The sequence below is a fragment of the Leuciscus leuciscus genome (assembly GCF_965113295.1).
Source record: "Leuciscus leuciscus genome assembly, chromosome: 6".
Lineage (NCBI taxonomy): Eukaryota > Metazoa > Chordata > Actinopteri > Cypriniformes > Leuciscidae > Leuciscus > Leuciscus leuciscus.
The window spans coordinates 42,035,088-42,052,183 of record NC_138730.1 but is presented as its reverse complement, the minus strand read 5'-3'; the positions used below and the strand labels follow the sequence as shown (position 1 = coordinate 42,052,183).

At 36.7% G+C, this 17,096-nt stretch overlaps 1 protein-coding gene across 1 annotated transcript; it reads left to right on the top strand.

Moving 5' to 3' along the window:
• Positions 1-1,097: 1,097 nt before the first annotated feature.
• exoc3 (exocyst complex component 3) lies at positions 1,098-16,326 on the top strand. The gene is made up of 13 exons (XM_082173010.1): positions 1,098-1,255; positions 2,250-2,398; positions 2,483-2,702; positions 3,681-4,362; positions 7,245-7,362; positions 8,250-8,375; positions 8,461-8,561; positions 8,670-8,780; positions 9,692-9,833; positions 9,927-10,049; positions 11,588-11,749; positions 13,411-13,532; positions 15,455-16,326. The coding sequence occupies exons 2-13, from the start codon at positions 2,255-2,257 to the stop codon at positions 15,657-15,659; spliced, it is 2,256 nt and encodes a 751-aa protein (XP_082029136.1). The 5' UTR covers positions 1,098-1,255; positions 2,250-2,254; the 3' UTR covers positions 15,660-16,326.
• The last annotated feature ends 770 nt before the right edge of the window (positions 16,327-17,096 follow it).

Below are 17,096 nucleotides of genomic sequence, written 5' to 3'. Positions count from 1 at the left end.
TTTAAAGTATAATAAATTGAAAACCAATTATTTAAAAATGTAATAACATATCACAATATTATTTCTGTATTTTTGATCAAATAAATGCAGGCTTGATGAGCAGAAGAAACTTCTTTCAAAAACTTTAAAAATAGTAATGTTTCCAAACTTTTGGCCTGTACTGTATATGGCATTTTTTAAATTGATTTGCCAAAATTAGTAATGATATTTATTTACAAGTTTATTCAAAATAGCAAAGTTCACATTAAATCTGTATTGTAAAACGTGCTATAAAAGATAATGGGGACTTGACTTGAATGTTAGATGTAATTCTAGGTATTTCTGTTTAGGCTGTAGTGTGTGTGTGTGTGTGTGTGTGTGTGTGTATATATATATATATATATATATATATATAGGCTAATTAATCATGAATACAATGACGGGGTGAAATGGGCTGCGATGCATGGGGCACCAGGTAAAATCTTGCCTAGGGCAGCAAATTGGTCAGGGCCGGCCCTGTGTGTAAAAAGTTGTCATTTTAACTTAGGAAACTTGTTTGTTTTTATGCTACATGCAAGGAGCTTTATGTTTTGTAGGCCTACAGCATGTGTTGTCATTCTCATACTGAATTTATGATTAATATGTTTAAAAAAATGGTTAAGCAATTTTATTTTGAATTAACCATATTGAGTTTGTAGATTTTGAGATATAGATAAACCTATATCTACCCCAGAGGAAATTAACTTTATCTGCTATCAGACTGTATTTAAAACTATTATTGATCAAAGCATTGTATTGTAGTGTGTCTCCACAGTTTTAACACTTTATTTGTACACCTAATGCGTGTTAATCTTTTAATAGAAAAGTATCTATTGTGTTTTCTGTTTTGATTTCTCTCAGATTTTAGTTTGATTTTCTACAGCTCCTAATCTAAACAATGAATGTACTAATGGTAAATGTCGAACTTTCAAATATAAATTGGACCCATTGAAGATAGCAGAAAAGGGGACAACACACAAAAGAAAATATTGAACTCGTCTGCTCATCATGTTGACTCTCGTGATCTGAGTGTTGTTTGCGTAAAATCTGCGCACAGTTGATGCTCTCGCACAGGCGCAGTCGTGAGTCGTCATCTGACTGACTGATGAGAGTTGGGCGACTCCAGGAAGACGCAGTTGTTATGACAGTAAATGAACAAAATAAACATACATGAAAATAAAATATCAATGAACAGATTATAACATCTCACAGCACGTACAACGAACACCACGTCCGGGTAAGTACATTCACATGACCTCGAGAATTTAACGATATGTGCATGAAAAAGCGCAGACCTCTGAATGCTAATGTAGTTAGCCAGGTAGCATCTGTCACTGTTGGCCTTTCTGCACAGAAATTCAGCGCGATGTATGCGATTATTACAATAAATTAAACAGGTTACAGTTTTATTGTATCTTTTCCCTAAACCATAACTGTTTCGAGCAGGTGTTCGCAACGACCTTTATCTGTTTGTGTTAGCTTGGTTACTGCCAGCTGCAAATATATACAGATACACAAATGCACAATATCAATATATGAAATAATATATATCAACGATACAAGAATGCAAAAACACATTAAATATTAAAAGACTTAAGTACACACCACGTGTACAAAGCACAAGAAGTAAATCCTTCACTGATTTATTTCAGTGAATCAGGATTATTATAGTTTACTAAAACAATTTTTTTTACTTAAAATAAAATATATATTTTTAATTTTTCGTTTTCATTTAGTTCACCTTGATGTACTAAAATAACTAAAACTGAAATAAAAAATAACATAAAACGTAATATATAAAATTAACGATGTTTATATATTTTATATGTATATATCATATAATATAGGCCTCTCTCTCTCTCTCTATATATATATATAGGTCTATATTATATGATATATACATATACAAATATATAAACATCAGAAAATTACTAAAACTTCAACTTAAATTAAAATGAAGGAAATATGAAAATAAAAACTAATTAAAAATATTAATATAAACTATAACAGGATCACAATTATACTAAAATAACACGGCAGTGCATTTAACCCATAACCATTGTCGAACCTTTACTGCTATTTGTGCCATTTACTGCTCTTTCAATAATTTTGAGTACATTTAAGCCTTGTTGTTGGGGTTGGGTCATTCAGTACATTTGGTCCTGCGGTTTGGGTCATTTTCAGCACTCTTAACCCTTGCTGTTTTTGTCAACTCTTCCGTTCGGGATCAGTTACTATGGAGGAGACGAACAGAGAGGCCGTTGCCACAGCGGTGCAGAGGGTTGCTGGGATGCTTCAGCGCTCGGACCAGCTGGACAAAGTGGAGCAGTACAGACGGAGAGAGGCGCGCAAGAAAGCATCTGTGGAAGCAAGATTAAAGGTGACGCCATTTCCATTTAACCCTATGCTGATCTATCACGATTGCTTTTACCAGCTCATTAAACCAAACCATGCTCTTCATCAGGCTGCCATTCAGTCTCAGTTGGATGGGGTACGAACGGGCCTCACGCAGCTCCATAATGCTCTGTGTGATGTGAAAGACATCCAGAACTCTCTGGCCGATGTCAGTAAAGACTGGAGGCAGAGCATCAACACCATAGAGAACCTGAAGGATGTGAAAGACGCCGTGGTTCAGCACAGTCAGCTGGCTTCAGCCGTGGAGAACCTCAAAAACATTTTCTCAGGTGAGGACGTGTGCTTGCACAGTTAATGTACAGGATCACAATAATATCAGTAGTTACCAGGTTCCACTAGTTGGCCGCTCATTTAGCCGAGGATAAAAATAGGATCTGTTTTTTAGTTAATTACAGATGAACAGTTTGTTTTTCCCTATTTTGTCATTTATTTATTTACTTAATTATAATAATAATAATGTTATTATTTTTCTGAGATGGTCTGTTTCTTAAGTTTATTTTCTCCAACATTTGTATTTATTTCTACTATTTATGAATTTATTTATTTTTAATATTTATTAGCTTTTTTGTTTGATTGCACATTCACTTTTTTTTTCTGTTTTTAATATATAAATTAATATGAATGTATTTTCATTTATTTTATTTAAAAATTAAAATGATTTATTTTAATATATAAAATAAAATTGATTAGCTGTTTATCAGATGATTGCGCATTTACAGGTTGTTTTTCAGTTAATTGCAGATTAACAATTAGTTTTTCCCAATTTGTAGTAATTTAGCATATGTATTTACTCTCTCTCTCTCTCTATATATATATATGTATATGTAGGTACTATATGGTTAAACAAAGTTTATTCAAAAACCACACCTATTTCTGAATTTATGGTCTGGATAACCGTATAGTACCTATATATATATATATATATTTTACTTAATAATATTGTTATTATTTTTCTAAGATGGTGTCTGTTTTTTTCTGTAGACAACATGTTAAGTATATTGTTCTCCAACAATATTTGTACTTATTTATTTATTTATTTTATTTATTAACAGTTTTCTGATTTTGCTATATACATTAGTATGCATTTATTTTCATTTATTTTATTTTATTTAAAAAAATAAAATGATTATTTATTTTAATATATATGATTAAAACTATTAGCTATTTATCAGGTGATTTTCCCAAGCAGTATTTTGGTATAATTTTCATTTGTTGACACTGCACCCATATTTTCTCTTTCTCTACAGTACCTGAGATTGTACAAGAGACCCAGAATCTGATCGAACAGGGCGAGCTTCTTCAAGCTCACCGCAAGCTGATGGACCTGGAGTGCTCCCGCGACGACCTCATGTACGAGCAGTACCGCATGGACAGCAAGAACGTCCATGACATGAACCTCATTCGTGGATACTTCGGCCAGGTGCAGGGCCTGTCGGAGGAACTGTCCAAACAACTCTGGATGGTCCTCCAGCGTGCCATGGTCACTGTCCGCCGCGACCCCACCATGCTGGTGTCTGTGGTTCGAATCATCGAGCGCGAAGAGAAGATCGACCGCAGGATGCTGGATCGTAAGAAGCAGACTGGGTTCATCCCGCCTGGGAGGCCCAAATGCTGGAAAAAACGCATGAATGAAGTCCTAGAGGGCACCGTGAGCGGTCGCATCGAGAGCACGCAGTCAGAAACACGCGAGTCTGACAAAATGTGGTTGGTGAGGTTGCTGGAGATCATGAGGAAGTACGTACTGGACGACCTGATCATAGTGAAGAACATGATGGTACAGTGCTTCCCTCCTCACTACAACACCTTCCAGGTGTTCTTCGACCTCTATCATAAGTCGGTGTCGGCGCGGGTGCAGGAGCTCGCCGCAGAGGATCTAGAAGCCAATGAGATCGTGTCTCTTCTCACATGGGTCCTCAACACGTATAAAAGGTAAGATACATGTGGACTATCATAGTACTTGAGTGCTCTGGAGTGACAGCAGTGATTGTGAAAACTGAATAATTATGATATTTTAATGGCACATTGGGTACGAACTTGCAGTACAGTTACTTTTTAGCCGATTTTTAACACGCTTTGTATTGTTACAGTGTCTGTAGTATATGTAAATGGACAATGTTTACTCTTTCTCAGTGTTACTAGGACCGAGAAATTCCTGTTTATTAGTCAGCTAAAGTCCGCTCCAGGGTGAAAACTACAGATTGTACTTTCGCATTTTTGAATCCCCGCCCACAGTCAGATCGACAGAGGGTTATTAACAGAACAGTTGAGTAGGTTTATCACTGAAATTTGAATTGTCCTATGTCTACTCTTTAAACAGCATTATGGTAAAGATGGTACACTATATGGCAACAGCTTTATTACCTGTACGTGACGGCATTTTGCTTGGGCGGAACTGATGGAAAAATGTTTCCTCTCTGTTTGGCCTAAAACACTGTGTTCGTGGTCATCCAGTTTGAAATGTTAACTACAAACATGGAGGATTTTTGTTCTCTCTGTATTTACGATGCTTTGCAGCCTTTAGCCTCTGTCTACAACACACTAGATCCTTCACTGGAAAAACCGAGGGTTACTCACTACCGCTAAACGTTTACTCTTTGAATTCTTGCACCCGGGAACAATACAAGTCTACACCATTGTGACTAAAAGTTAACTAAGCAGTATTTCCTACTAAAGCAAGGTGGTATTTGACTCTGGTCAAGTTATAGCAGACTGGGAGTGGCCTTGGTATAATGGGTGTCAAAGGTTTACTAGCTATTTGGAAAAAGGGAAGACAACAGCCTTTATTTCCTCTAGACAGTACAGTAGCACTGATTTCAACAAAATTCTTTGCCTTTCTACTGTAAAGGCAGCTTTAATGAAAAGTTTTAATGAAAGCCCATTTGCCAGCAGTGAAGTTGAGACCGTAACTGTATAAGGACACTGTATTATGGCAGTGATGGATTAAACAAGTTAAACATTTTTTTTTTGTGTGTTATACTTTGAATATCGTTGTTGCGAATTTATTCTTTTTGCTTCAATTTACAGGATCAAAATCCTTTGAGTTTTACCAATCGGGTGATCGGAGATGGGTGATTAAAAATGGTTTCTGTTGTATTTTCACAGGTTATTTTCCCAAACAAATTTTTTTTGTAATATATATATAATTTTTTTTAAACAAAATTATAATAAAAATACTACTAATAATAACTATTATTATAATTATATATAATAATATTTTATTTTTATGTTTCTAAGATAGATTTTTCTGTTTTTACTGGTTATATTATATATAATAATATTGTGAATTTATAGCTTCATTATTTCCAGTGGTTTATGCAAATAGTAAACCTAGGAGATTTTCCTTGTAAAGAAAACATTTGCTTGATGGAAAACTACCCTCTGTGATGTTGTAGTTACTTCTCTAACTCAGCACTGCATTCTTCAGTGGCAGATCAGTCTGTCAAAGTGCAGCAGAGAGCAATTATCTCAATATTTAAAGCAGAGCGGAGAGCAGAAGAACAGCTTTGGGTGCTTAATCTGACTGATGGACTCAAAACAGACCTTCACATTGTGTGCGCTCACAGGACTGGAGGCAGAGGAAGATTAATACACTGATGTTCACCAGAGTAAACACACCAGAGCAGGAGAGAGAGACAGGCAGTTCTGCCTTTGGTGCTGTTTTAGTTGGGATGCATTATATGGACTAGGCATCACATTTTTTATTTCTTTGCATAGCCTACATAAGTTATATTTTGTATTTAAATACTATTATATTTATATACTAGTATTTATCAATATTTTGAATTAGCTTCAAGTGTTATATTTTAATTTAGTAATTTTGTTATGGCCTTTTGTTATTTCTATTAGGTATATATATATATATATATATATATATATAATATATATATATATATATATGTGTGTGTGTGTGTGTGTGTATGTATGTATATATATATATATATATATATATATATATATATACTTGATTATATATATTTCTTTTTAGCTTTAATTTCTTTTAATTTCTTTTTTTTATTTGTGGCGTTTTTGCCTTTTATTAGGATAGGACAATAGCTTGACAGGAAGTGAGAGAGAGAGAACAGGAGAGAACAGGAGAGTGGGAACAGGATCAGGAAAGGCCACGAGCCGGGACTCGAACTCGGGTCGCCCGAAGCGCAACAGCGCTACATGTCGGTGCACTTGCCCACGAGGCTATCGTCCGACTGCTATAAAGATCTTATCCTTGTCTTATTTCATGCCAAAAAAAGGAATAAATAAGAAACTATTTAGTGTCAAGCATTGTGACATTATTTTCATGACAAAGTACATTTCCCCCGTACATTCTCACCTAACTTCAGTTTCAAAACCAGTCTTTGCAGTAGGGGTGGAAAATGTATTTACATTTAGCAGACGCTTTTATCCAAAGCGACTTACATTGCATTTCAAGGTACACATTTACATTGTTATCAGTTCTTGCATTCCCTGGGAATCGAACCCCTGACCTTGACGTTGCAAGCACCAACGCTCTACTGTTTGAGCTACAGGAAAGTTTGCAGTCGGATTGTAATTGATCCATGATCCGTACGGACCAGGCCGCATGTGATTTGCTGATTAATTGCAAAGTTTATCATTTGCAGCATGTGTTTTGTCTTGCCAATTTACTCATTCAAGCGATTTTAAACTGTTCCAGTGCAAGAAGAGGCGAAAAGAGAACTCAATTTCAGATAGCGTGCGAAAAACCAATTTGAGTAAAGCCATTTCTCTGACATTGACAAAGAGCAGAAACAGGTGTAATTCATGCGCATTTGTATGTCTGATTCTGTCTTTGGCAGTGTGGAAATGATGGGTGATCCTGATCTGCAGCCCGAGTGTGACGTCAAGAAGTTGGAGCCGCTGTTGCCTGATAAAGTGGTGGATGATTTGCTGGGCAAATACCTCAAGACGTTCACTGTGAGTTCCTCAAGTCTGCAGCACTGGCTTAAAAAAGTCAAATATTATCAGCCTTTAATTTTAGTATTTAGTCTTTTGAAATATTGTCGGTGCTGGGAACTAACTTATTATATGGAATCTGATTCCAAAAATTATGTTAATCAGGGTTCGTACAAGGTGCTTAAAGTGCTTGAATTTTACTTTTTGAAATTTAAGTCCTGGAAAATCCTTGAAAACAGCCATATTTTTGAAGAGCTTGAAAATTGCTTGAATTTTTTCGAGAAAATACAATCGTTTCATGCAAAATTAATGCTGCAGTCCGTCTGAGATATAGAGCTATTTCACATTGCTATGAGCATGATATTAAGTTTATGATAAGTATATAATACAACTTTCATTCTTCAGGTCAATCATATATTCACGGAAAAAAATCTGTTTCAATATCCTTTCAATGGTTAAGGGGATTTCCCATGCCTGACAGCGCTGGTCAGTGGATTGATCTCTATGAAGTGAAACATCAGATACCATATATATGTAATTTGAGTAAAAAAATGAATAAATAAAAATAAAGAAATTGTTTGTTAAGTGCTGATTGAAGTCCTTGAAATCCCCAAAAGTAGTGCTTGAAAAGTCCTTGAAAGGCCTGGAATTTCATTTTACAGAATCTTTACGAACCCTGGTACATGTAAAATATAATCTTATTCAAATGTATGTGATAAACAAGTTAAGGATAAAAGTAAAGTCAAAAGTAATCTAAAAGTAGTCAGATGTAATTGATTAAGTTACTAACTGTAGTTTGTATTCAGTAATGGACTACTGTTTGTGAGTAATCTTCCCAGCACTGAATATTGTGTGTGCACGAGCATTGTCAGTTCAGCAAGTGTTTATCTTTTTCCATTTCTCTCTAGTCAAACATCACAGGCTGGCTGCGCAAAGCTCTGGAAACGGATAAGAAAGACTGGCAGAAGGAGACAGAGCCTGAGGGTGACCAGAACGGCTACTACCAGACCACCTTACCTGCTATTGTCTTCCAGGTACAACAACTTCTCTCTGGCCTCATGCTTTCATGCACCCACTCGCATCAGGCCTTTTCATTCAAATATCCCTCTTTATCATCAGATGTTTGAGCAGAATCTCCAGGTGGCCACTCAGATCAACGAGACCTATAAAGAGCAGGTGCTGAAAGTCTGTCTGAAGCAGATGAACTCATTCCTAGTAAGGTATTGTGATCTCAAACTACCCATTTTCTTTATTCCCCCCCACCGTTTGTTATTATTGTGTTAGCTCAGTAACAGGCACACTTTCACCCTTCGTACATGTGTATTCAGGTACCGAGAGGAGGCGATCTGCTTTAAGGAGGAACATCTGAAAGATCGTCAGCTTCCGCAGTGCTACGTTCAGTACATGATTGCCATCATCAACAACTGTCAAACCTTCAAGTGAGTGTCTCTTAATCATTTATTGATTTTTATTTTTATTTTTTAACAGATTACATTATTTTACTCTCCGAATTCAGACCCAGCTGGGCCTTAAGAAGTGTTAAATTCAGTTTGATCAAATTTAAGGTCTTAAATGTGGTATTTTAAATGGTATAACACAAGGTTTAATTATCATTTTATGATGTCTTAATTTGAGGACTTAAAAAAAAATCACAATACAGCCTAATGTGACTCTTAAACTGTAAATGTAATGGGTGCAGGGTGCAGATTTAATTAAATAAATGCGAGTGATGTACGTTTCATTGTCAAAATGCGGCACTGTTGCGCGCTCTACATGCTTTGTGATTTTAGAGCAGTTCGCAATTGATGAATAGTGAAAATAATGCACTGTTTTTGCTTATTATGAATGCTTGAATCTGATTGGTTGACGAACGTTCTTAGTTGTGCAACTATTAGGGAAATGCATGACTAAAGTAGTTCCAGGCAGGTCTTGAGTCATTTCAAAGGTTCCTTTTTGTATGGAAAGCACATACTGTCTTTCTCCCACTCAAACACACACACACACACACACACACACACACACACACATACAGTACGGACACACACTCGCACAGAAATGTGTTGTCAGCGCTGCTTTGATGATTTTATCAGTAAAATAGTTTAGCAACTTAAAAGCTACATGATATCTCTCACTAGTGAGGTAATAACGCTGCTGTTCTTGAAGCAGATACACTTACAGTTTCGCTATTAGTAGAGACGCTGCTGCCGAACACTGTTGAGAGATGCACAGACTCATTATTTTCTAATAATTCTACAGCCCATCGTCAATCATCCCTTATATTCTTATCGTCTACAATCGACTGCTAATGAACCAAGCTAATGTTTTAATTAATGTCAATGTTTGTTGTCAGGGAGTCTATAAATAGCCTGAAAAGGAAGTACTCTCAGTCGTCTGAAAGCACTCAGAACGACGCCGCCATAGATAAGCTCCTGAATGATGTGGCCAGAGAGGGCTGCCAGTTCCTGCTAGATGAAGTCTTCCTGGATTTGGAGGTAAATGCGCTCTTGTCATGTACGGTCAGTTGTTGAGGTTTAGTGACTGGGATAAACATGCTAAATTTTGACTGTTTCTTGCTCTCTCGACAGCATCACCTCAGTGAACTGCTGACCCGGAAGTGGCTGTCAGGCTCTCATGCTGTAGACACCATCTGTGTGACAGTGGAAGACTACTTTAATGACTTTTCCAAAATTAAAAAGCCGTATAATCAGGTTTGCACACTTAAACCTTTCAGAATAAGTGTCCTCTTTTATTTGTCATGTAATGCTGATAAGATCAAAGAGCTGTTCCGCACACTCATGTATCTCTATCCTTTAAAAGTTTGAGGATTATTTTTCATGTTTTTGAAAGATGTCTCTTGCTCACCAAGGCTGCATTTGTTTGATCAATAATACAGGTATAGTGTGAAATATTATTAGGATTTAAAATAACTGTTTTCGATTTTTCAGCATCATTACTCCAGTCTTCAGTGTCACATGATCCTTCAGAAATCATTCTAATATGCTTATTTGGTGTTTAAGGCGAGACACGGCAGGCAAAAACATTTTTCATGCAGTGGTCAGTTTTGAGATTTTGGGCTAGTTTACTCCTTCAATATGTGTTCTTTCAAGCTGCTATAAAGAAAACGTTGAAAATATACATTGAGATGTTTATTTTATTAATTTTTTTTTTACTTGCGGCAGTAAGTTTCTCCCAAATTTACCAAGAAGTTCCAACGCGACACGCCGAGCTCCATCAGTTTACTGAAGTCTGTCATGACCGGTATCATTGTAAAGCTCTGAGTCTCCTGCACAACGCTATGTAACCCAAATATGGGCATTTCCTTTCTATCAGTAACCAATCGTGAATGTCCAAAGGGGGATTTAAAGCCAATGACGGAATCTCATTTAGAGTTATTTAACTCTTTAACTGCCGTTTTCTCAAAATTCGTTTTTTTGTCATTCTCCAGTACAAACATCTCTCAGCCTTTGTAGCACCTGTGTACACCAAACTCTCCAGTTATACACTTAGCAGTATTCTGAAGATATTTTCTGAGTGATTTGATAACAAATCATTCCTGGCCTGATTTATGTGACATTTTAATCCCAAAAATATGGCGAAAACCGATTTTTTTTTTTAAGGCTATGGACTTTGATTTCCTAGGTAATGAAAGCATATGTCCTGAAATCCCTCTGAAGTATTTTTTCATCTTGTGTGTAAACAAAATGAAAATAAGAATTTTGCACCTGGCTTTATCATATGTTCAGATCTATCTACCGAAAATATATGCAAAATCGCGCATATTTAATGAGAGAATGCCTAATTTGCATAATTAAACATACAAATTTGTAACTTGTAATACATTTTTTTTATTTACTTGTGTAAGTAATCAACTGAGGAAGTTTCATGGTGATATATATTATTTTAAAATGTTACCCTATTCACCTGTAGTGTCTCGCCTAAAGAAATTATTATCGATGTTGAAAACAGTTTGTTGAAAAAAATATTTTTTGTGGAAACCACGATACCTTCTTTTTTTTTAGGATTCTTTGATGAATAGAAGGTTACAAAAAAAGAGCATTTATTTGAAATATATTTTTTGAGAGCATTATAAATGTCTTTACTGTCACTTTTGATCAATTTAATGCATCCTTGCTGAACAAAAGTATTCATTTCTTTAAAAAAAAAAACGTACTAACGCTAAACTTTTGCACCGTATATATAGTATGTTAATGTGTTTTTAGTGATTAAACATGCGTGTGTTAAACAGGAAATGACGAGTGAGGCTCATCGGCGGGTGGTGGTGGAGTATTTGAAAGCCATCATGCAGAAGCGCATCTCGTTTAAGAATGCTGACGAAAGGAAGGAGGGAGCGGACCGGATGATGAAAGAAGCGGAGCAGTTCAAATTCCTCTTCAGGAAACTTTCTGCTGTGAGTCTCACAAAAGAAACTACAAACATTGAATGATGTCTCTAGAATGTTCTGCTGTATTTCCAAGAAGTGAATCAGTGTTGTAATGTTGGGTGAACACAAAACTGGACACGCACTTTTATATACCGTGTTCTCTTATGAATTGGCTCTGCTCTCACTTAGATATTTTTGTGTGTGTGCTCTTGCTCTACAATTCTTGTTTTCTTGATAATGTTGCCCAAAGTTATCAGAATAAACTCCCATGATTGACCAATTAAATAACCTAGTGTACCTTTAAATTGCAAATAAATTAAGGATCCATCTTTGTATGTCAAATAATTCCCATGTAGCCTACACACTTCGGTAGCATTTTCAAGCAGATTTTAGTCAGCAAGTTTTCTATCTTTTCTAACTGATCCGACTTATGATTTTCATTAAACGGGCGATACGCGGAGCCATGAATATGCTAATTAGCCCCGCCTCCACTCACTCACACCGGCTCAGAGAGAGATTCTCTCGGCCAACTTACTGAGGTAAACGCTGCACAATAGTATCGCTCTCTACAACGTCAGACACGTAACGGTAATCAATATGATTAGCTTTTTGCTTGACTACATTATCAAACAGCTAATAATGTGTTGCTAACGTTACACAAACCATGTTCCCTTTCGCCATTTCAGAGTCAGACCGCTGCCTTCAAACAATCATCCGAAACGCTTTGAACAACTCAGAACATCAGTGGAGAAAGACATATAGTTTATCGTAATCATAACATCCTAATACACATCATACACCCGCTATAGTGCTAAATCAACACGATTTTGCATATCACCAGAAAAATATACTTCTCTTGAGACCCCCTGGCTAGTTCAGTGTTAATGATATATGCACTGGCGGCACGTTGACGTGATTGGTTACAAGGCAGTTTGTGACATCAGAAACACCAGCGATTTCAAACCGTGTTTTTGAGACTGTCTTTGGTTCACTGCAGTTTTAAAGAGAAAATACTCAGCAATGGTGTTGACTTATGAATTTGCACATGGTTTGTGTTAAAGCGTATTAAAAACACCACATAGACATATAAACAACATTAAAAACATGATTTTCACCACAGGGGGACTTTAAGCTTCATCCACCAAATATCTATCACTAGCAAAGCCTAGCAACTACCTTATGACATGCTAGCAACGTGTTAAAACATGTTAGCAACATGCTAATTAATGCCAGTAATGTGTTAAAACATGTTAGCAACATGCTAATTAATGCCAGCAATGTGTTAAAACATGTTAGCAACATGCTAATTAATGCCAGCAATGTGTTAAAACATGTTAGCAACATGCTAATTCATTTTAACAATGTGCTAAAACATGCTAGCAATGTGTAAAAACATGCTAATTCATGTTAGCAATGTGTTAAAACATGTTAGCAACATGCTAAAACAAGTTTAAGTTACATACTTATTGTAAATAGGTAGACTATTCAGTAAATAATTTAATTCTAGGTGTTTTTAAAACAAATTGTATATAGTTCTACAATGATAGTATATCAAACGTAGTCGATTTCTCCTAGAGCACCACATAAGCCAGAACTGCTAATGATCACAGTAACAACATGTAACGTCATCAGCAGCTTTTTAAAGAGCTCGTTTTGAAGCGTGTGTGTGTGTGTGTGTGTGTGTTCAGGGAGAAGACTCAGACCGGCTGTGTGACTCCATCAGTGCCATCGCTGAGGTCTTCAAACTGACCGATCCTGCGCTGCTCTACCTGGAGGTGTCCACCCTGGTGTCCAAATATCCTGACATCAGGTCAGACTTCATTACATTCTGAACAAGTGTTTTTCTGTTCTAGTACAGATTACAGGTCTTGTGAGATTCACATAAACTCTGATAAGATCTTGTGTTGGTCATATTTCACCCCAAAATTATTTTTTAATTGTATTGTATTTCATTTTAATTACGCTAGCCTGTTTTAAGGGCCATCACGATTTTTAGCATTTGAATGATATTTCTGTGATAATTAATCAATCATTACCAATTATCAAAACTACCATTTATTACTGTATTGTAAAATAAATGCCATTTACATTACAGTAATGAGAATGACATTTATCTATATTGTAAATAATTTATACATCATGGTGCTATTTGTTGTACTGCCTTTAATTATGATAATTTAATTTAAAAAACAGTACATTACTGCATTAGAGTAATAGTAATAAGCCTAAAAATAATAATGAAAATTCAGACACATTGCAGTAATTAGTAATTGGAGGGAAAATTGACATAAATTGTCATGAAAATGTCTCAGTGTAAAAAAAAATGTAATGCCCATTTTCTTTCCTGATTTTAGCTCAACTAATTTCTCTTTTAGGCAACTTTATCTATCATTACCAGTGGTTTGAATGGAGTATTACCAGAGCCCGTCTACGGAAAGCCTGGGCACTCCCTATTAAGTCCTATTGTACCGAATTTTGGTTGTAGTTCCACCGGAGTTCCACTGGGGGCGATCGCCCATGAGTGCAAAATGAATGGGAGTCAATGGGGAATGGGAGTCAATGGGGCTAGACGGCTAAATTTGGCTCTTTCACCCGATTGCCGTTGAGAAATCTCAGATTTGATTGTAGGTTTTGCAAGTTCAACATGGGTTATAGGTCGAAAGTTGAATGAACGAGTACTTATGTCCTTTCGATTTCTTACAGGTTGAGTTGTTGTTGCCCATAACACGCTAGCATTCTGCTAATGAACGCTGATTGGTCAGTGAAGGACTGATTACGACCAGAGATACCGCTTGATGACATCGTGGCATCCGAAGCGGGACCAGAAACAAACAAAACAAAAACTCTTCTAGCACGTGTATTTACCTGTGTCAGCTGTGTTGTCGAAGCCTCGAGAGAAAAGAAAGTGCAGAGCGCGAAAGCACCAAAGTGACTGAAGGATTGCCGTAAAGCAGTATCTCTGGTCGTACGATGTGTATGACGTCATCGACACTTTAAAAGACTTTTTAAAGCAAATAAGTGACTCTAAAAAATCTAACACCCAGCAATGTGTAATTTCTTTGCATCTCCTTTCGAATACAACAATCAAATTACAAGATAAAAAATTATATCCTGAGAAAAGTGGGTTTTGAGGGGTATACGCTGATTTCACGCAGCCGTTATTTTGAAATCGAAAGCGAGGCTCCGGTGGGAAGAAAACAAACCGGAAGTGTCGCCTTTAATCACAGGAGAGTCGTGAATGCGATGGCGTATATTGTGTTTAATGATGTTGTGTCAATTCTAAAAATGTACATACATTTCTTTCATACTTTAGACTATATACAGTGAAATTCATTTATAAATAAAATATTTTTTTATATATAATTCAGAATGTAAAAAAAGAAGCAGGAATTAACTATATTCATACCCTATATTGGATATTAACATCCAATAGTGTAAATCGCGGCAGCAGCTTCAGTTTGGTAATCCAAGGCATTGTTGTTTATCGTTACTTCCGGGGTTCTTCCCACCGGAGCCTCACTTTCGATTTCAAAATGGCGGCTGCGTGAAATCAGCGTATAGCTCCATAGACCTCCATTCATTCTGCACTCGCCCTGTGAGCGCCCTCATGTGGAACCAGAGTGGAACTGCAACCAGGTCAGAAGCCGGAAGTTTACTGAGAGTGAAACTTCTCCCCTTATTAGACATTCTCTGGTATTACATTTAAACATATTGGTCTTCTTCTTTCATCAGAGAGGAACACATTGTGGCCCTGTTAGCTGTCCGCGGAGATGCCAGTCGAGAAATGAGACAGATGATCATAGAGACTCTGAACCAGAACAAACCGTCCTCTTCCTCTGTGTCTCAGCCGATCTTCAGAGACATCACCGTGCCTTCCAGCACCATGACCACCATGACCGCCATGACCGCCATGACTGTACCTAAACTGCTGAAATAATCTAACCTTTGACCCCTGGAGCCTTTACTAAGCCACTAACAGGCCACAGAATGACTTAAGCGATTCCCTTAATGCACTTTGGAAATACATTCACTGCAATGTAAGTGGATGATGTTGTGTGTTTGCATGGCAGCAGCAGCTCATGTTGTATGACGTTGCCGTTTCTGCAGACGGCTTTGATGATTTATGATGACTTGATGTACAGAAACATTTCAGATCTGTAACAAATCACTGAATTCTTCACGTCAGTTTTCATTTCAATAAAATCTGGGTTAACACTAAGTGATCCACACTGAATGATGTATGATGCTGTATTAAACTACAGGTCATCTCTGTTTATACACACACACACACACACACACACACACACACACACGCCCTGGATCTGCCAGCTTATGAGGAACAGGCAGCTTGCGTGAGTATTGAAATGTTTGATCATCCCTCTCTTCTCATTGGCTGTGCTCATGGGGGAGGAGCTCTCACCCAGACTCACTCCAGCACGATGACATGTAATTATTCAAATCTTCATGTAACTGATACAATTTTGATTACACCGTGTAATAACTGGGATTGAATGACTGTGCTCAGATTGGAGTACTAGCAAACTGCTTCATATTTTATTTCAAGAGTGAATGTCACATTATGCAATAAACAGTTCAAACAGCCACTGTGCAGTCCAGTATATTTAATAGAGTTGAGCTCGGCTGAAACGAGTATCCGGTACGGATAAAGCACTTTTGCCGAGTACGAGTAATACGAGTCAATATCTGTGCTCGGATTGAAAAAAAAATAAAGTTATGTTGAGATGAAAAATCTTGTTCACTTCATAATTGCAACCGCATGTGTTGTATTCATTGTTGCAAAACTTGTTCTGTATATAGTTTGTTATCGTGATCAAAACCCTTGATCTGAAGCTCAATGCTGATGCTGTCATGTAAATAGTTTTCTAATCAGCAATAAATATAATTTCTGATCAACCCATATCAATTGCATGCTTAAAATAACATACCGGTTAAAGCCCCGCCCATTTCAAGACAACCCGACCCACTTCCGGGTTAGGCCCCGCCCAGTCCGAGTACAGATACAGATAATGTTGTACTCGCTCATCCCTAATATTTAATTAAGGCAGTGGTGCCAAGTTACTTTTTTTTCTTTTAATCGGCAAGACTACAATATGGTCTCATTTGTAAACATTAGTTAATGCATTACTTAACAAGGACATATTTTTATAGCATTTATTAACCTTTTTTAATGTCAATTTAATAAACATGTTAGTTCACAGTACATCAACTGTTAACAGATTCATCTTTTGTTCTTAAAAGTAATAGTTCACCCAATAATTTTGTCATCATTTACTCACCTCAGTCACGGTTGCTGTTGTTTCCAGAATTTTTAAGAGAAATAGTATTATAGGTTAATTAAGTCATTAACCTAAAC